This window comes from Thamnophis elegans, chromosome 13 (genome assembly GCF_009769535.1).
Source record: "Thamnophis elegans isolate rThaEle1 chromosome 13, rThaEle1.pri, whole genome shotgun sequence".
NCBI classification, from domain to species: Eukaryota; Metazoa; Chordata; class Lepidosauria; order Squamata; family Colubridae; genus Thamnophis; species Thamnophis elegans.
The window spans coordinates 22,713,356-22,727,407 of NC_045553.1; the positions used below are offsets into that span (position 1 = coordinate 22,713,356).

Genomic DNA, 14,052 nt, shown 5'->3' on the forward strand with positions numbered 1-14,052 from the left:
TTGTTTGTTTGGCTGGGAACTAGCAAGCAACCACAGGGCATCTCCAGATAGCCACTGGAACTCCCCTCACATTCCTCTCTGAGATTCCAGCAGGCCACTCTGACCCCCCCCCCAAGGCTGATGGACCTAAACAGAGGTGTAAAAAGATAAAAAGTTTCCTTCACACATATGTGCTAGTTGTTCCCGACTGTAGGGGGTGGTGCTCATTTCCGTTTCAAAGCCGATGAGCTAGCGCTGTCCGAAGACGTCTCTGTGGTCATGTGGCCGGCATGACTCAATGCCGAAGGCACACAGAATGTTGTTCTCTTCCCATTGAAGGTGGTCCCTATTTTTCTACTTGCATTTTTGCCTGATTTCGAACTGCTACGTTGGCAGAAGCTGGGACAAGTAACAGGAGCTCACTCCGTTACGCGGCGCTAGGGATTCAAACCGCTGAACTGCCAACCTTTCTGATCAACAAGCTCGGAGTCTTAGTCACTGAATTACCGCATCCCTAAACAGAGGTGTAACAGCACCACAAGTCCATAAAGTAAAGGTAAAGAGTCCCTGTAGATTTTACTCAGCTAATTGTTGCTGACCATAGGGGGTGATACACATCTCAGTTTCAAGGCCATTCAGCCAGTGCTGTCTGAAGACATTTCCATGGTTCAATGGCCAGCATGATGTCACGGAATGCTGTTACCGTCACATCAAAGTGGTTTGTCTGTCTGTCCTTCCTTCCTTCTTTCTTTCTTTCTTTCTCCTTCCTCCTCCTCCTCCTTTTAGCCATTATCTATCCACTGCAGAATGAAGGCCTCTTCCATGTATTTCCAACAAATATAGTCCTGAGCTTTCTTTTCTTTTTATTTTCTATTCACATTTGCACGCTTTCAAACTTCTAGATGGGCAGAAGATGGGAAGAGGATGGGAGTTCATCCTATCACGTGGCGCTTGAGTCTCAAACCTCTGGACTGCCAGCTTTTCAGAGAAGCCCAGCCTCTTAACTGCTGAGCCACGCCACTATTATATAACTATGATCTAAATTAGCAACAATTTACCGGAATGGATGTCTGGATAAAAACAAGTTTCAGATTTAAAGCCGGAAGACTGTTAATTTAAGATTGCTGAAAGGACATGCAACGGGGGAGGGGGGGAGACACTGATGTAAGACACACGCAATAAATGAAACATTTATTTTCACAGAAAACAGCTAAGAGGCAGGGAAAAAAGGTTTCCTGGAATTGCAAAATAGAGCCAATTCAGGTAAAGAATCCTTTTGAAGTCACATCCTGCCAAATGAGTTGCAAGAGAATTGTACACTCTGTAAATTGTAAAGCCAAGTTTTAGATGAGGGGGATTTTTTTTTAAAAAAACCAACAATTTAGAAAAACAAAGAATAAGAAGGGGCTTACTGAAGTCAATGAGGAATCTGCCATAGCCCTTGCGTTGGTACTGGGGAAGAATCATGATGCAAGAGACGTTGTATTTCTGCTGGCAGTGCTTCTCCTAGGAAAAAAAAGAGAAAGGTGGGGGGATGAATCCACTTATTAAAAAGCACGGCCTTGTGACACGGAAGAGCTCTTTAGGACAATAATTAATACGGAGGGAATATTCCAGCTAAAGACCCAGCTATAATTCCATCGGGGAGTCAGAGAAAAACCAAGTGAAAAACATGTCTCTGATGGAAGAACAACAGTAAACCTCTAATTATTTGGGAAGTGGGAGGGGGGGAGATAATGGAGTAATGTTTTGGTTCCTGAAATCCAGCAATGTTTATTTCCAAAGGACTCTGGCTTCTCCCTCCCCCAAGGGTTTTGCCTCTTTGGAACTTTCTAAAATAGAAAGGCTATTCCCCTCCTCCCCACTTAAGATGGGGGAGAATATCTGGGAAATGTTGATACTGTTTGGATTCTAGGCTATATACCCAAGAGTATTTATTACTAGGAAAACAGTTTCTTCGGCAGCCATGGCTCCCTGAAGCTATGGAGCTGATCAATGGGGATAGTAAGAACTGGAGGAAACTACCCAAGTGTCTGCAGGGAAGAGTAAATGTAATGGGAATGAGGGAGTCCTCAACTTGCAACGGGTCCATTTAGCGACTATTCGAAGTTACAACAGTACTGGAAAAAAGTGACTTATGAGAACCCAACATGACCGTTGCGGCAACCTATAGTCACGAGATCCAAATTCAAAATTGCGACCTTCTGATAAGTGAACTGTGTTACTAGCTGCAGCAATTTATTTAACAGCTGTGGCAGGCAAAGTCATAAAATGGGGCAAAACTCACTTCACAAATGCCTCGCTTAGACACAGAACTTTGGGGCTCAATGGGACAAAGGGGGAAGCTCGAAGAGGGGCAGTCTTGCCAAAAGCAATAATGCAATGAGCGTGCGTGCCCCACCCTGCGCATGCCCCTCGCCCCCACGCATGCGCACAAGATGCCCCACGCAACCCTCCCCAAAAATAAGACCAGGACTTATATTAATATGCATTAGGTCTTATTTTCTAGTTAGGTCTTATTCTCTAGTTGTCTTATTTTCTAGTTAGGTCTTATTTTGGGGAAATAAGGTATTAAATGTGTCTGCCTAGTTGATGATTTTAATTGGGTCTTGTTTTGGGGTAGGGCTTATATTACGAGCATCCTGAAAAATCATGTTAGGGCTTATTTTCTGATTGGGTCTTATTTTCAGGGAAACAGGGTATTTAATTATACATGATATTATTGTATCACAGATTTGCAGGTGCGGATAGGACACGACTAGGACACGACTTTGGGCTCAGAAATCCCTTCAGTGTGTTTCTCCAGATGGGCTTTAATGCACAACTTGGGACTCCTTCTAAATGTACTGCTCTTGCTGGAAGAGTATGTGGCAGCTATGGTTAGGAGGGCTGGTGTAACCAATGCATTCTTTTTTTTTAGACTAACCCACTTTTACTATGGGCACTGATTCATTGCACCTCTCATTTGGACTATCACAGTGCAAAGCATATGTCTTGTCTCCTGCAGTAACTAAAGCTGGTCCAGAGTACAGCTTTGTGAGTAGCGCATCCACATATCACCTCTATGACAGGCTGCACCAATTACAGTTGATTTGGGGGTACATTTTGAAGTTCCAGCTGTGTTCTATAAAGTCCTTCAAGGATCAGGCTTCAAATTCAAGTTCAATTTTAGAATAGAGCTGGAAGGGACCTTGGAGGTCTTCTAGTCCAGCCCTCTGCTCAAGCAGGAAACACCATTCTATTTCAGATAGGTGGCTGTCCAGTCTCTTCTTAAAAACCTCCAAAAAACCTCAAAATCTAAAAAGAAAACCCTATTCAACTTCTGGTGTCCAGCTATTCCACTGATTGTTAATTTCTCCTTAATTCCAGGTTTGCTTCTCTCCTTAGTTAGGTGTCCATCCATTGTTTCTCATCTTGCCTTCTGATGCTTTGGAAAACAGGATGACACTCCCACCCCACCTTCTTTGTGGCAGCCCCTCAAATACTGGAACACTGCTATTATTTTACCCCTAGTCCTTCTTTGCTCTAGATTGGCCATATCCAAATATTCAGTATTTGTGGAAATGCTGGCCTCAGCATTATGTCAGTCTGTCCTATGAGACCTGGCATGCTGGGCATACTCCAGGCCCACCTATAAAATAATGCCACCTTGTGGGACGCTGGAGGTGTGTTGTCCCTGTTGTTGCTTCTCCCCTCTGGAGTAGCATTTCCCCTCAAAGCCCATTTGGACAAACACAGGTACACATACATAGATACACACAGAGACACACACCTGATCCTGCTGTTCTTCAGGGAAACAGCATTTCTGGGTCAATCTGTGAGCCATTTGAACAATAGCTGTTTGAATATTTGCACATTTCCCAAAATGCTATTATTTTATTTAGCTCTGCCTTGATTCCTAGGTCTTCTTTTGATATTGTTTTTAACCTATTCAGCATTGCCTTATCATGAACACACACACACACACACACTTTTCTTTCTTTGCCTTGCAGAGTGAAAATTGAAAGTCTGCAGTGCCTCCCAAAGAAAACAGAGAATTTGGGTCCTCACGGCAGACCTACCATCCAGCAGGCATACCCCATTCTGCAGGCAGGCTAGCTAAACTACACGGCCTGGTTATTTCCTCCCCTCTTCCCACCCACCCCACTGGAAAAATTTCTTCTCCAAGCAAAACAGCTTCTGCAAAAGGCAACCCTGAAGCCCTCATGCCTGGACCCCTTGTCTATGCAGGAGGAATACGAAAGCCATGTTTGGTCTCAATTGCATGTTTTTTTACCAGAGCACAAACAAAAGCTTTGCAATGAGATCAGCATCTGATTTGAGGAGCAGCGGGTTTGGTGGCGCGGTAACAATGAATGTTTACTTCACCAACTAGCTGTACTCTTTGCTACCCAAGGGATGAGGAAGTAATTTAAAACCTCCCTTTAGAACCGCGAAGCTGGAATTCACGCTCCTCAGAGGATACACTCTGTTCAAGGCAGGAAGAGAAAGCCAGACAACGTTAACTGCTTCAGTTCCCTGGATTTGTCTAGACAAGAGTCTTAAAAGGGAATAGGGAAAACTGCACCCAGTGCTTCAGAAGTCCCTCATGTAGTTAAAATCCAGCAGACTTTTGGAAGAATGACTGCAGAATCACTTTGAATTCACACACTGAAAACACCGGCCCAATTATAGCCACTGGAATGCTGTTTTAGACTAATTTCAAAGGTAATTTCCAGAGATAAAGAATCAGCACAGGAGGCTTAATACCACGGCAAAAAAGAAAAAGGCAGAGATAGGGGAAGGAAAAATTAATTATATTCTTGCACAAATCATATCTCGTGATGGCAGAGGTTCAGAAGTGGTGCTGGGAGGCCGGGGTGGGTGGGAGGAAAGCATGGGAATGGATGCTGAATGCAGCACTTACTATCCTTAATCACTAGCAAAACTACAAAGCATGTAAAAACTGAAATAAGCAGGTGAGGAAATGCCTGTTAATGCACATAGCTAGCATCATTTAAATGGATTTCCAAAGTCCACATTCCTTCCCCTACTTTTTATAGCAGTTTTTTTTACAATACATAAGCTATTTCCTTCTCTTAAGGGATCAGAAAAGATCCAATGGTCAGCATTGCAAAAATGAAACTAAAAGTCCCCTTCAAATGGAGTTCATTTATTTCTTGGTGACTTAGGAGGACACACTCATGAAAACCCAGGTTTCAAGGTCGGCACCCTCACCTTAGAGAAGTAGCCGACAAGGTGACAGCCCTTCATATCATTTTGCGTCAGCACGTAAAAAAGAAATGGCTCCACATCGTAGTAGAGAGTCTTATGGTCCAGGAAGAGTTTTGCCAATAGACATAAGTTCTGGCAGTAAATAGTACTGACGTTGCCATCCACCTTAAAAGAAAAGCAGGTTAATTAATCAGAAAACCACAATGAAATACCATATCCTGGCCAAATAATATTAGAGCAAACAAGGGAGATAACATCCATTTTTGAAAGCATTAAGAGAAAGAGTACAGTTGGAAAGCATCACTACTCTGACCTTTGGTCCCCCCAAGGCAACCCATATTTTTTAAGCTTAGCAACCACTTAGATTTGCTTATATGGCCAAGAATTTATAACCCTATTTAAAGAGTCACTAAAACGGCTATGCACTACTCCTAACTTATGAAACAGAACTCTTTTTGGAAATGGTATTTAAAAAGCCAATTTAGAAGGCAGAAATTTACAGCAGAAACATGTGAACATAAATTAAATTCTCACTCACAGTATCTTCACTAAAAATTGCTGACTGCCCACGTCTCTGCAAACAACATACTCAAAGACTATTCAAAATATATTTCTGTGTTCTAGAGCCAGTTCCTACTCCTTGGTTCTAGAACTTGCTGTCCAAAAACCGTGACCTGAGAATTCCCTCTGAAGGGGGTTGATCCAACCATGGGAAACAAAAAATTCAATGTAAACACACTGTATAGCTTATATTGTATATTACTATTGTACTAGTTGTAACACAGAACAAACAGCAGTTAAGAGCTGTTGAAATTTACCTCGAAAACTGAAACATTACTCTTTCTATATATTTCATTGGCTGGGGGATGAAACCAGCCACATTTCTTCGTGTGCTGCTGGAGAATAGTTCTGCTTTTCATGTATTTGAGACAGAATTCACAAATGTACAACTTGGGCAACCTGAAAAAATATAAACCAGTTAATACCCACTCAGCGCTAAAGAAAAAAGACAAAAAAATAAATGAACAACCTTGGACCAAAATACATACATGGTTAGGAAAAAATGATAAGGCAACACATTGATTTTAAACCAGAAATATTTTTGTTGGGTATTTTACTAGAACAATCTAATAAAGGGAATACATACTGCATTTTACATGTATTAACAGCAGCAAGAATTGTCTTTTCACAATAGTGGAAAAATGAAGAGATCCCTTTAGATGAAAATGTTATAAAAATATTGGCAGAGATGGAGAGATTAACACTAACAATAAAAGAGAAGGAAGAAAAAGAATATTTTTTAACATGGGACCTGTTTTACAATTGGCTAACAGAAACAGAGGTTAGAAATTAAACGAGACCAAGAGAGTGATTAATTATACAGGGAAAGCTTCCTAGTATGGACAAGCCAATGTTACTATTATGTGATTATTATCAATGTTATATATACTATGATTGCTATTATGCTTATTGTTTTTTTGTTGTTCAAAACTAACTGTATTCAGACAACACGCTATTCATATAGACATTGAGGGTTTTTTTATGTTTATTAAAGAAAAATGTATCAATAAAATATAGGTATAGGTAAAGTTTCCCCTTGCACATACATACTAGTTGCTCCCAACTCTAGGGGGGCAGTGCTCATCTCCATTTCAAAGCCGAAGAGCCAGCGTTGTCCGAAGACGTCTCTGTGGTCATGTGGCTGGCATGACTCACCGCCGAAGGCGCATGGGACGCTGTTATCTTCCCACCAAAGGTGGTTCCTATTTTCCTACTTGCATTTTTTAGGTAATTTAGAACTGCTAAGTTGGCAGAAGCTGGGAAAAGTAACGGATTCAAACCACCGAGTGCCAACCTTTCTGATTGACAAACTCAGCGTCTTAGTCACCCAGCCATTGCATCCCTTCAATAAAATATTATATCTATATCTCTATCTATCTATCTCTCTATCAATCTAGTGTTTTCCCTTAAGTAATTATTCACTGGACAGTATTGAACCAAAGAGATACAGGAGCAGATGGAGCCCTGTAGAGTAAGCGAAAGACTACCTAAGCTGACTTCCGGTGTGATACAGGGAGTCCAAGCTCAAAAGTGAGCAGTGTAAAAATGTTACAGGAAAGTAACTAGAGACTCAATATTGGATATTACCAAACCTATTAATTTAACTATACACCAAGCACAACACTCAAATAGGCTCTCTCATATAAAAGCATCTATTAAAAGGATTCAAAGCTCTTTTGAAAAGTGAATTTAGGAAACTGATTGTTGTAAAAACATTTTATCTGTATCTTTATTTCTTTATCTGCATCCTTCTTCTGCTTATTACACTGCTGGCTACTATTTCCTTTCTTCATCTGATACACACCCCATTTTTAGGAGAGGGCAAGAGCTTAAAACATGTGTACGGTAACAGATAAACATGTAATAGCTGTTATTTTATTTCCAGCAAAGGCAAAAAGTTCCAGTGGGCAGCACAACGCACATCATCAAAAGTGCTTCGTACCTGGAATATTCCTGTGGATATGGAGAAGAATACCAGGTGTGGATTTCATATTTTCCAAACTCGATGACTGATGGGCAGCGGACCTGGGGGTCATGTGCCCCTGACACTCCTACTTTCTGTAAAAAGAAATAAACAAATTTAATCCCCTCAATTTTACTCCACAGATTTGAGAATCTAGTTTAAAAAGCAACAGGTTTATGTGAGAAAATAAAACATTACATAGGAAAATGGTTATTAACCCAGTCATACTTCATATTTCTGGAAATGTTTGTTATTGTAATGATCCAGGCAATGTGCATAAGGAAATTAAATTCCCCTTATCATTCTAAGGAAATAAATGTCCTGGGATTGTATTTATTTATTTATGTTTCATTTATTTATTTGCTAAATTTGTATGCCACTCATTTTGCAGTTAGAATAGAATAGAATTATTTCTTGGCCAAGTGTGATTGGACATGCAAGGGATTTGTCTTTGATGCATATGCTCTCAGTGTACATAAAGAAAAATAAAATAGAATACATTCATCAAGAATTATAAGATATAATTAGTGAAAGTCATAAATTACTAATAAGCCATCAAATCATACTAGGAAACAAATAAAACAATAAAAAATTTAAAGATACAAGCAACATGGTTGCCATAAATGGAAACAGATAGGTAGCGAAGAATAATAGTAATACAGTCTTAGTAGAAAATTTGACAGTGTTGTGGGGATTAGTTGTTAAGCAGAGTGATGGAATTTGGGAAAAACTGTCCTTGTGTCTAGCTGTCTTGGTTTGCAGTGCTCTACAGCCTCGTTTTGAGGGTAGAAGTTGAAACAATTTATGTCCAGGATGCGAGGGGTCTGTAGATATTTTCATGGCCCTCTTGTTGACTTTTGCAGTGTACAGGTCTTTGATGGATGGCAGGTTGGTAACCATTGTTTTTTCTGCAGTTCTGATTATCAGTTGAAGTGTCTGTCTTGTTGGGTTGCAGAACCAAACCAGACAGTTCGGGGCAAATAAAGTGAAGAAGGAAAACTGTATATCAAGGGCATCTATAATAAACAGTGGGAATTGCCATAGGGTACTGAGTTCAATTTAAGAGCTATCGGTTGAGTTCAGGCCTCTAAGGGAAAGGTTATACGTTCTTTATTCGCAAATATGTGGAAATAACCCATCCACATTATCAACTTAGATAGATAGGACTTTTAAACGAGGACAAAAGAAACCTTCTCTCTACACATGCTATTTGTGACAGTAGAAACAAAGTTAGGAATTCCAAGAACCTTAAAGGAAACTGCAAAGGAAACAATTTCATTTGGGGAAGGGAAAAAATGGGGATTTTCTACAGGAAGACTGGAGGTCATAAAAGTTTAAGTGTTCTGGGGTGAGGAGGGGGGGGGAGTCATGCCTCTGCCTTTCAAGTGATCAACATAATTTTGGCCTTAATTATTACTCAGTTTTACTTCTCTGTAAAACAGAGGACTCCTTTCTTTCTCCTCTCTACCTACTACCCCTTTTCTCTCTCTCAAGCAGAGATGGTAATACCTTGCAAATTGCCCTAACATGCAGAGGCAGAAAGATGAAGAGAAAATGCCAATTAGGCTCTTTTAATCCTTTCCTGTTTAGTTTCTCCCGTGCACTAAGAACTTTAAACAATAAAGACTATAAATGTTTTACAGCTTTTCCTAGTGACAGGCATTGTTTTTTTCTCCCCTCTTCTTATTACTCCAGCTGATTCTTCTTAGGTACTAAGGTGTCTTGCTATCAGCACGGTATATTTGCACACCCTGCCAAAAAAAATATTCTTCACCTACAGATGGTTTCAGGTGTCCAGTTCTTGCACCTGAAAACCATTACCGCCAGAAGGTCCAGCTCTAGCTTTCTCTCTCTCTAAAAAGGTAAAGGTGAAGGTTCCCCGCACATGGCAGTCGTTCCTGACTCTAGGTGGCGGTGCTCATCTCCATTTCAAAGCTGAAGAGCCAGCACTGTCTGAAGATGTCTCTGTGGTCATGTGGCTGGCATGACTAAACGCCGAAGGCGCACGGAGCGCTGTTCCCTTCCCATCAAAGGTGGTTCCTGTTTTTCTACTTGCATTTTTTACCTGCTTTCAAACTGCTACGTTGGCAGAAGCTGGGACAAGTAATGGGAGCTCATTCCGTTATGTGGTGCTAGGGATTCAAACAGCTGAACTGCCGACCTTCTGATTGACAAGCTCAGCGTCTTAGCCATTGAGCCACTGGGTCCCCCTTCTTTCCCTCTGAACCCGCTCAATTTTTATTTTTTTCCCAGTTGAGGAAGGCTGTGCAGATGGCTCCTCGGTAGACATTAATTAGTTCATCTTAGGCAGCACTGAAACTCCACCGTAGAACCATTTCTTGCTGGTTGTTTTTCCTTTATGTCCCTTTTCTAGGGAATTACAGGAACATGTTGAAACGTTTAGATAAAAGAAGAAGGGTTGGGCCTACACAATTTCCCCCGTCCTCATGCACTGAACTGAACCACGGCAACGTGCCAAATCATTGTTTAGCATTTTAATCAGGCAAGCAAGCCTCCTGGGTCCGTGTGCTCCCTTTTTCGTTTCTTACTTCAGTCCCGTGGATTATTTTCTTTTTAGCTTAAGCCACAATTACTATGTCCCCTAAGATTTAGGACTGCCCTTCAACCAATTATTTAATCATCTTCTAAAGCTAGAGTTTGGCAGGATTCATTTAGAAGACCATGAAAAGCATGTATTTTCTGATTTAGGTTAACAAGGGTCTACTTTTACTGCACTGGAGCTGATCTCCCTCCAAGTGATAATTTGGCGGTGTGAAAAAAAGTTTTATGATGTCTAAAAATACCTATAAATGGCGTCTTCTTCTTTTCTTTTTTAGTAAATCAACAGAGAACGATGAGTTAATTTGTTTCCTCTTCTCTCGCTCCCTAGTTTCCAAATTTGTAGTTCAAGATTAAACTAAATTTCCAGAGTTGGATGTGACATGAAGCCGGTTAATGTCCTACATTAACCTACATTACATTAAACCTACATTAAATCCTCCATTATAAAGCAGGAGTGGAGAGATTACAACATACGTTGTAAGTCTAGGAAACACCAGTCTATTAAACTGAGGTAACTTCAGAATTCAGCACACGAAACTTTGGAACTGAATGAACATTATGTAATTTAGGTGTAGATGACATTTTATGCAAGATAAGGATGAGTTTTAATAGCTAGACATAATTTGTGTATTTAGGACCAGCAAATCTGATCAACATATACTGAGGATAAAACAAGAAATGGCTAGTTACTGCCATCCTGCCATGCTCACAAAACTGCTAGAGAGCTCTGGCTGACAAGTGTTTAAAAAGGATGCTACAGTAGGTAAACCTTTGATCTTAACCAACAAAGCAATCTGTGTATTCCTATACCAACCTCAGGGCAAAGCAAATCCATGAGAATTTATAGATGTGCCTTACTTACGCCTCTTTTATTTCATGTTTCAAAGAAGCAATGAGTTTAACACTGCTGTCTGCAAAAGTGCTTTCACACTTACCAATATACTAGCACACAACCTGCTAGATCTATTCACAACACGGCACAACAAAAGCTTTCTGTCAGTGTATCGCATTGCACACCAGAGGAAATTCACGTTCTCCAAATGTCATCGCTTTGCCAGAGTTCACCGACTGATTTCCAGCGCTTTCTTGCAAAAAGAAGAGCCTTAATCCTGAAGGATTGACTGCTTTATCTAGGGAGTTAGAGCAAATCCAACTAGACAACGTGTTTTCTTTGCAGTTTAAGAAAGTCTCTTTGTTTTGCCGGGGAGGGAACACAACAGGTAAATTGGAAAAAAGTTTTAATTCTACAATCTGCCTTCAATTAATTGCCCAGGTGCAAGTGCACTAACAAATACACTAGTCAGTGGAATAATAGCCTGTAAGAATACGCCCTACTGAATGCAAGGAATATCAATCCTTCCCCACCATCCTGTCAGAGCTGAAGAAGCTTCTTGGATGTGAAGCGAAATGTCTTCAAAAGAAAAAAACAAGAAAGCCCAGTTGTCTCCAGATGAAAAAACACCTTTGGGCCCCACTGTATCAATTGCCATTTCATTCCTAGTAGGAACGGAAAATGTGTAATTGTTTTTAACAATGGAAATTAATATAAATTTATAATCTCGCTACTGAAACTGCAAATATTTGTATTTTTTGGGTTGTCAAGATTTAATTGTACGCAAAGATGCCTCAAGCAGGAATGCCGCTCACTATACCTGTGATAACAGCGCGTGAGTATGCACCTTCCCGACAGCCGCGAAGCTTTCCTCCAACTGAACATCCGAAATAAAGGTGAAATCCCAGTTCCAATACAACTGCTTGCACATCACAACAGCCCAAATCCCCTCCAGATGGCCCAAGTTCCATCAAAAGCTGCCGATACCCAAACTGGCTACATCTGTTGTTTGAGATTCTTCTTGTCCGACAGATTCCCCAATAAATTCAGCGCGCCATCCTTGCATTTTTTACTGAGTGAATTCCCTTTTGCTCAGGTGCGGCCCTCTGGTCTACCTAGAGACGGACTGCGTCAGCTACTCAGCTGCACTTAACCCGGTACTTGCCAAAACAAACCAATTAGCAAAGTTGTAGCATGAAACAATAGATCTAATGTTTCCTAAAACCTATAAAATACATTTGCTTTCTTCCTAGCCCCACCACGAGTGCTTCACACTTCTATCTTGCTATAAAAGCTAAATTTTAGCATGTGTAGCAGCTAAAAAAATTGTTTTGAAGGTTTAAAGACATCATACATTAACAGAGATATGCATTTTGCCTGGCAGTAGCTCTTTGGCTAGTAAAATTGAGAGAAGTGCACATTTAACCAGTTCATTTAAGTTTGTATACTTTTGCATGCTTTTTTACCTTTGTGTTAGTTCCAAATAAGCCATAGCAATAGCACTTAAGACATATACCGCTTCATAGTGCTTTACAGCCCTATCTAAGTGGTTTAGAGCCAACAATCTGGGTCCTCATTTTACCCACCTTGGAAGGATGGAAGGCTGAGTCAACCTTCAGCCGGTCAGGATCGAACTCCTGGCAGCTGGAATACAGAATAAGCCTGCAATACTGCATTCTAACCACTGTTCCATTACAACTTTTGAGCCTTTTCCCCATCTTCACCTGTAAATGCAGCCCAAATTTCCCCCTCTCTCATAGTTTTCCAATGTGGTCAATCCTTCCTTCATTAAAAGAGGATAATGTATGGCTGTGAAGGTTGGACCATAAGGAAGGCTGAGCACCAAAGAATGGAGGCCTTTGAACTATGGGGATGGAGAAGACTCCTGCAAGTCCCTTGGCCTGCAAGGCGATCAAACCGGTCAGTCCTAGAGGAGATCCACCCTGACTGCTCTTTAGAAGGCCAGATCCTGAAGAGGAAACTCAAAGACTTTGGCCACCTAAGGAGAAGGAAGGATTCCCTGGAGAAGAGCCTCATGCTGGGAACGATGGAGGGCAAAAGAAGAAGGGGATGGCAGAGAAAGAGGTGGCTGGATGGAGTCAAAGAAGCAGTCGGCATGAGCCTTAATGGACTCCAGAGGAAGGTAGAGGACAGGAAGGCGTGGAGGAAGTTGTCCATGGGGTCGTGAACAACAACGTCTGGCTATTGAATAAGTGTTCCAAAAACATGAAACATTTTAGAGACTGACAAACCTTCTACTGAATTACTATTCCCTCCTACTCAGAAGTAACAAAGCAAGAAAACTGTACAAGGATCTCAAGGGAGCTCCCACACAACTAAGTGTGCATGAAAAAAGAGGAGCCACAAGAAAGTGCTCAGTTAAAATGTACTCAACCCTACAGTAGTAATTCCATATTAATCCTGCAACAATCAAAACTATTATTTTCCCTGGAACTCAGTCTGCCTTATGACATCAGAATCACAGTTAATAAATTGTGTATCAGTGGTCTGATACTCAGAAAATCTTGTGTAAATGATCTCCTTCAGTTTCCTGAACGGCAGAGCCCTATGCCAGTTATCAGTTGCCTTTAGAGTCAGACATCAGTGGGGCAGAAGCAGCTGGAGCCTGTTCCCAGTGTGTGCATGCGCAGAGTTGCCAGACGAACAGCTAAAGAACAGGGGTCGACTTGGGAGTAAGGCTACAGGTGGACAATGAACGGCCCCTCCCAGAGGAAAGAAAAGAGGAGCAAAAGGGGAATGGAGTTTGCAGGAGACTTTGCTTCATTGGTTCATGACTCTCTGAGGCTCCTTGCCAAGTTTTGCAGATCTCGGCCTGGCAGCTCTCCCAGCCAGATAAGGTCTGTGACTGTAAATCCTCCCTCAAAAGACTTTGCTGGATGTGAATGAGCAGAATTCACTATAAATTAATAAAAGGGTTTTT

At 41.1% G+C, this 14,052-nt stretch overlaps 1 protein-coding gene across 1 annotated transcript in view; it reads right to left on the reverse strand.

Moving 5' to 3' along the window:
- KAT6A (lysine acetyltransferase 6A) overlaps positions 1-14,052 on the reverse strand; it is an 80,056-nt gene that overhangs the window by 20,467 nt on the left and 45,537 nt on the right. The window contains exons 9-12 of the mRNA XM_032229130.1: positions 7,697-7,812; positions 6,012-6,153; positions 5,197-5,358; positions 1,392-1,485 (exon numbers count right to left, since the gene is read on the reverse strand). Coding sequence (XP_032085021.1) covers positions 1,392-1,485; positions 5,197-5,358; positions 6,012-6,153; positions 7,697-7,812 — 514 coding nt within the window. The remainder of the gene's footprint in view (positions 1-1,391; positions 1,486-5,196; positions 5,359-6,011; positions 6,154-7,696; positions 7,813-14,052) is intronic.